At 26.0% G+C, this 6,788-nt stretch overlaps 1 protein-coding gene across 2 annotated transcripts; it reads left to right on the top strand.

Moving 5' to 3' along the window:
• Positions 1-1,962: 1,962 nt before the first annotated feature.
• LOC113560441 (dihydroorotate dehydrogenase (quinone), mitochondrial) lies at positions 1,963-5,903 on the top strand. Of its 2 annotated transcripts, none has more exons than XM_026966314.1 (9): positions 1,963-2,317; positions 2,602-2,737; positions 2,865-3,074; positions 3,171-3,370; positions 3,439-3,633; positions 3,711-3,897; positions 3,965-4,118; positions 4,186-4,345; positions 4,801-5,903. In XM_026966314.1, exons 2-9 carry the CDS (start codon positions 2,735-2,737, stop codon positions 4,853-4,855), a joined length of 1,164 nt encoding a protein of 387 aa, XP_026822115.1. In that variant the 5' UTR covers positions 1,963-2,317; positions 2,602-2,734; the 3' UTR covers positions 4,856-5,903. The 2 variants fall into 2 exon arrangements, with proteins under 2 accessions (XP_026822115.1, XP_026822116.1); XM_026966315.1 differs by lacking the exon at positions 1,963-2,317 and adding an exon at positions 2,327-2,535.
• The last annotated feature ends 885 nt before the right edge of the window (positions 5,904-6,788 follow it).

Raw genomic sequence — 6,788 nt, 5'->3', positions numbered from 1 at the left:
CAGTTTTAAATATTTTTACTAGGACATTGATTTTTTTATCACAGAATTATTAATAGAATACATGTATTAAGTTACCAATTCTATGATGGACTGAAATCATTGTTTATTAATTTTTTATTTTTAAAAAACTTATATAATATATAAAAATTATAGTTAAAAATGCAATGAATTAATTATTTGTGAATAAGGTGATTAAAATTCTTAAGCGAAGTATATTTAAAAATCAATTTTCCAAGTAATATTATTCAAATAGACTAAATTTATAACAAAAAATGTCAAATTTAAAACCTCAGAGAAAAGTTAATTACACACTTGAATTAATTAATCACATGAGTTTAACGCTATAACACACATAAAAAAATTCAAAACCAAACTGATATATTTACAAATCATTCCGTTGTCTAATATTTATTGTGCTGAAAGTTAATTAAAAACAAATTGTAAAACCAGTATAGACCATGCTTCTTAATCTAATATAGTAGTATGTTATCTATGTTGCATAAAATTAATTGTTTTGATGATTTACTTAAATTTAATATATAATTTGTAGGTGGACCAATAACCACTAAATCAAGTTTAAATATTAAGGACTATTATTCACTACTTATTGATTCATTAATTAGTTACTTAGTGATTAATTATGCATACCACCATTAGCATTGTTCTTACATTATACTAGTGGAGTAGTGGTGGCTTGAACTTTTTTTTCCTCAAATCACATTTAATATTTTTACACACACCCACCGACCCACCCCATCCTAAATTGTGGATTATTATCTAATAATAAATTATTCTTTGAAGCTTAGGTTCTTTTTTTTTTGCTTATTTAACCAATCTCTCTTATTTAAGACCTAAATTCTCCCCTGGGTATAAAATTAATAAATTCAATATTTCTATTTGATACTTTATCGTGCCTAAAGTACTGTTGTCTATTACCTACTATTAGTTATTAATTATTATTTTATTACTGCACAACTTCTGCTCAAATAATAAATACATGGCTATGTATATTATATTTATTATTTAGAATTGAATTATCAATTTTTAAAAATAGTCCAGCCATATCTAAAGATATCTTTAATCTTGAGTCCTGCTTACCTTTTCCAATCATAAAACACATAAAACCCCCACCCACTCATTAATATTTTTGTGAATTACATGATTCAAATATACCCCCTTTGAGCTGCTCGTCATAAGCAACAAAGCAATACAGTCATCATGTGCGTTGTCTGTCCATGATTTCCGAAAGACAAAGTTGACATTTTCTAATGCAGCCTGAATGAATAAATCACCAACGTCAATGTTTTCCAGCACGATAATCGGGGGGCTTACCTCTCCACAGATTGCAAAAAAATATTTCAGAGATTGTCAATTATCATGAACTTGTTTTTTTATTTTTATCACAACCAATGTTTGAAAGCAAACCTAATGGTTGGTCTTGGTGTCCACTCTATCTCCCTTTAAAACATCAGCTTCAGGTATTTCTAAGTACCTACCTATTATAATAATAATAAAAATTATGTTAATTATGTATTATAAATTTAAAAATGTTAGTTATATATTTTCATGTCAGTGATCTTAAAAAGTAGTATTCTAAACAATGTTTTCCTTAAAAAATGAAATGCCATTAGCAATATATTGTACCTATAACATAATGTATGCAACAAACCAACAATTATGTATACATAATATAGCACATACATGTTTAAAATCCATATACCTATCATAATATACATATTTACTAATTTTTGTAAAAACGGTTATCAGTTTATCACTAAATTAAAAATGTCTTATTTCTATCATAGACGTATAATAATAATTAAAAAATTATACGTCTATGATTTCTAATTTTTTTACACAAGGGCGTAAGGCATGTGGATGTGTACTGTATAGTACTATACTATACTATATTTTTTCATGATACTATAGTGTAAAATAGATTATAGGTATTATAATCATAATTTCCATATAGACTGTGTTAATTCCACGATTAAAAATTTATAATTTAATTCGTAATGATATAGCACAGAATAGATTTCATGGTCTTTATTACATATCATGATACATAACAATTAACAAACAGCATACTTCGCGGTAAGAAATCAATCTGGTGATAGCGATTAGCGACCGGTTTTCGTTAGATGAATGTCGTGATCACTGGTCATTGGCCAGGCAACACCCGGTTTGACCGTTTCACGTAACACGTTAGCCACCGAATATTGTCTTATCTTGAACGGAGTAAAAATGTATAGAAATATAGAATAAAGATGTACTGTTAAGTTATCTCAGTTATCTTCGTTTTCGATAGTTCTTACTAGTAAGTCAAACTTGTTATTTTTGATGTTACAGTTCATATAATTATTCATAATCTATCTGTTCTACAATCTATCAGTCTACATGTTCACACATATTACATGTGATTTGACAAATTTAAAACTTAAGAAATTAAAGTTTAAACACAAATCATTTTTATTTTTGTAACAGTAGGTTCATTGATTAAATACAAATTGTAATTCATATTGTATTTAACCAATGGTAGGTTTTAATTAATAAACATAACGATTTACAACAATAGTCAAGGCAGTTTATTTATGTGAACAGGTATCCAATCCATGTATTAATTTAAATTAATATATATTGTAATAAGAACATAGTGGATGAACTCGACTTTATTTAGTTATTTTTTCTAATATTTCATTTGGAGAAAACAGTTCAGTAATCTTAATTTTGTGCAATGGTAAGTTATTAAATTTTTACTTGCTAAATGTAATAATTTAACTTATGCTGAAATTAGATTAGTAGTACTAATCTTGTATTTTATAATGATCATTTGAATACCTATGTAAATTTGTCAATTTATTCAGGGTTCACTAAGGTCCTTTGTTTACATTTCTTCTGGAGGATGTGTTTTGTGGGCAGGAACAAATTTTATCACACAGAATGAAAAATTTTATAAGAAATATATCATTCCTGCATTTTTTTCTTGTGATCCAGAAAATGCTCATAACCTTTTAATATTTTCTGGAAAATATGGTCTTATACCAAAATCATTTTATAAAGATCCACCGATATTGGTAAGTTTAACTTTTTATCATCTTATGATTATTCTCATTATTTAAACAAATTAAACTAAATAGTAAGTAATGACTAATGTTGGATTTTTTTCTTAGAAAACCAAGTTGTGGGATTTAAATTTCACCAACCCAGTTGGTCTTGCAGCTGGGTTAGATAAACAAGGTGAAATAACAAAAGCATTAAAAAATGTAGGTTTTGGTTTTGTAGAGGTTGGTTCAATAACACCTTTACCTCAACCAGGCAATGAAAAACCAAGAGTATTTAGACTTTTAGATAGTCAAGCTATTATTAATAGGTTAAAATTGCACTCAGTTTTAGTAATAAATATTAATTTGATGTAATACATTATATTATATCATGTAGGTATGGATTCAATAGCGATGGTCATAATATTGTCTTTGAAAGACTTAAGAAACTTAAGCAAGACCAAAATTTTGATGGTATAGTTGGTGTTAATTTAGGAAAAAATAAAGAGTCTGAAAATGCAGTTGATGACTATGTGAAAGGTATTGAAAAGTTCACTCCAGTTGCAGATTATTTTGTTATAAATATATCCAGGTAAAATAACTAATTTTACATTCAGATTTGAACTTCTATCACACATTAAACTTAACTTTAAAAAAAAAAATGTTTAGCCCTAATACTCCAGGTCTAAGAAATTTGCAAAAGAAAAATGATCTAATAAGTCTGCTTTCAAAAGTTATAGAAGCAAGGAATCAATTTAATGTAGAACGCAAAATTCCAATATTATTAAAAATTGCTCCCGATCTTACTGATCAAGATAAAAAAGATATTGCTGATGTAATAATTAATGATAAAAAGGTAAAATTATATTTTAATTTAATAAATATTATGTTCAACATTTTTTGAAGTGGGTTTTTGGATTTAGTGCAAAGTTGATGGATTAATAATTTCAAATACAACTGTTAAACGAATTGGTGTTTATGACAATCCTAATGCATTAGAACCTGGTGGTCTCAGTGGGAAACCTTTACAAGAAGCATCTACAAAATTAATTTTAGAATTTTATAAATTGACAAATGGTGAAATATAGTTGTATAATAGTTTAATAGAATTAATTTTACTTAGAAATTTAATTTTATTATTTAGGTAAAATTCCAATTATTGGAGTTGGTGGAATTTTTAATGGTCAAGATGCATATGCCAAAATTAAAGCAGGAGCTTCACTTATACAAATTTATACATCTTTTATATACAATGGTCCACCAGTCATAGTTAATATAAAAAAGGAACTAGATTATCTTCTGAGGTAATAAATATTAAAATTAGTAAACATATGAATACTAATTTAAATAAAGCTAGGAGATTGCAACTTCTGTGTTACCTAATTTAATCTTATATTTTTTATTTAATAATATTAAATGTAATTTTTAAACTATGAGTCAGATTCAATGTATTTATTGAAGTAATATAATAAACAGTAAAATCTTGGTAATTTAAACATAAAATATTATTCTAAAAATAAATAAACAAATAATTAGTAAAAAAAAGGCAATGTTACATACATTTTATTTGCAATATTTTAGTTGTTTAGTTATAAAAATGTGTTGGTAAAAACAAAAAAACAAAATGTTATTAATCTTCTATTATTCATTAAAAATCAACTACAATATTTTTATTAACCTTTATATATATTTTTTAATATTATGAAACTTGTATTCTGCAATAATAACTATACTTAGTGTTTCAATTTTATGTTTTTAGGAAAGATAACTACAACTCAATATCTGATGCAGTTGGTGCAGATGCTAGAGTGTAAATTTACAATAACTCAAATAACTGTTTATTTTATTCCAAAATTTGGAAATTCAGAATGCAATTTTTTTTATTCACATATATCTTTTATTATTTTTATAATATATTAAAATAAGTTAATACTATACTCCAGCCACTGAGAAAGCACTTCTGGGCGGCGATCAAAATTTATCTGTTCTTGCACATTCTCACCACTAAACCCTCCAAAATACTGGTCACCTTAGTGGTAGAGTGAAAGAAATTTGGTACAAAACTGAGGAGTTCAATCATTTGTATGCGCGAAGGAGTAGTGCTTTCTCAGTGGTCGGAGTATAGGATTGATTATAATCAATTGTGACCATCAATTAAATTTTTTTTTTTTTTATTGATATTGTCAGTACTTTCAATTTTTGACCAATTAGTTAATTTTTATTTCAAATCTGTGTTATTTGAATTATTTGATTTTTTTAAAATTATTTTCAATCATTAAAAAGAAACCTTTTTTAAAGAGGTACTTATCAGAAAACTATATTGCAACTATGAGTTTTACCATAAAATAATTACAATTTTGTACTTACTATCTTCTTTACTGTGATTTGTTATAAAATGGTATGTTCTTATTTAGGATAATCTTGTAGCCTGATATTTTAATTTGCAAGACTTTAAAAAGGTTTTTAAGACAATGTTATACCTGCATGTGTTATCTCTGTCTTACAAACATAAAACACAGTAAATTTACGTTCAGCAGAATTAATTTTATACTGTTAGGATTAATATTAGAGTCAATTTAGTATTTACCTATTATCAAACATAAAGGTAATACTATATCTCATAGGCTTTTATTCATATATTAATTTTTAATTGAGTTGTGTAAAACTTTAAAATGCTAATAGCTCACTTATGAGATGTTCCAAATAATTTGTTTATCTTTAAGTTTAACAATAGATAAATTGAATAGATAAAAGACAACAAATGCAAGTATGACTATGCCAAAGACTAAAACAAGAATGTAATCATGTACAGTATTTACTGTGAAGTAATTAGCAAATCATTGAATAAATATTGTTAACTATTATTGTCTTGGATATCGTTCAGTAGATAATTAGGTTTTTACATTTTACAATATTTTATATTTCATACCTAATACCTATTGTTTATTTTATTGATAATTTATGAGGAAATAAGGAAATTTATTTTTTAATATTATAAATAACTATTGTATTTTTTAGTGATTGGGTTTTAGCAATGTTAAGTAGAATATCTGGTATTAGCATCCAGTTGAAAAAAATGTACCCAAAAATAATTATTTGGCATTGTTGTGGCAATCAGTTGATAAAGTATGTTGTCCAAAAATAAGTGCAAATAATGAACAACATACTTAGGTACTTATTCAAATTTATGGTCATTTTTGAATCAAAAACAATAATTATTTCTTTAATAATAATTTAGTACATCAGTCATCAGTATATTAAACATGTTGATAATTATTATTTATGTATTTCTTTCTCCAACATGTAGGTATGACTATCAAAATGGAAATTGAGTGATATAAAAAAATTGCTCTTTGAAGTGATTGAATGTATGAAATGTATTGAGTGAATTTGGAAAAATGAGTTAATATAAAAATATACCCACATTAACTTACATAATTACATAATACATTTCAATGCTGAAATGCAGTATTCAAAATTAAAGTATAGTATGAGAGGGGATCTGTACTAAACAATTTTTCACTTGCAGTTTTTAAATCATTGACCTGGGTTTCTTTACTTCATTTTTCTCAATTCGAGCACTGTTCCTATTAAAATTTTTTGTATGGAGATGTCTTGTTGCCCCTTCTTTTCAAAAACTCGTTTATGAGCGCTCTCTAGCAGTAATTCCGTAGTCGGCATAAATATACCACAATCAGGGATTTTTACCAAAGAGTGGGGAAATAAGACATTGACCTTTATAGGAAA

This window comes from Rhopalosiphum maidis, chromosome 1 (assembly GCF_003676215.2).
Source record: "Rhopalosiphum maidis isolate BTI-1 chromosome 1, ASM367621v3, whole genome shotgun sequence".
NCBI lineage: Eukaryota > Metazoa > Arthropoda > Insecta > Hemiptera > Aphididae > Rhopalosiphum > Rhopalosiphum maidis.
The sequence above is the reverse complement of the archived record's forward strand: the minus strand, read 5'-3'. Positions and strand labels throughout refer to the sequence as shown.

Coding starts and splice junctions, on each gene's coding strand:
- LOC113560441 (XM_026966314.1), top strand. Junction 4,119..4,185: donor ATTTTATAAATTGACAAATG/GTGAAATATAGT, acceptor TTTATTATTTAG/GTAAAATTCCAATTATTGGA. Junction 4,346..4,800: donor GAACTAGATTATCTTCTGAG/GTAATAAATATT, acceptor TTATGTTTTTAG/GAAAGATAACTACAACTCAA.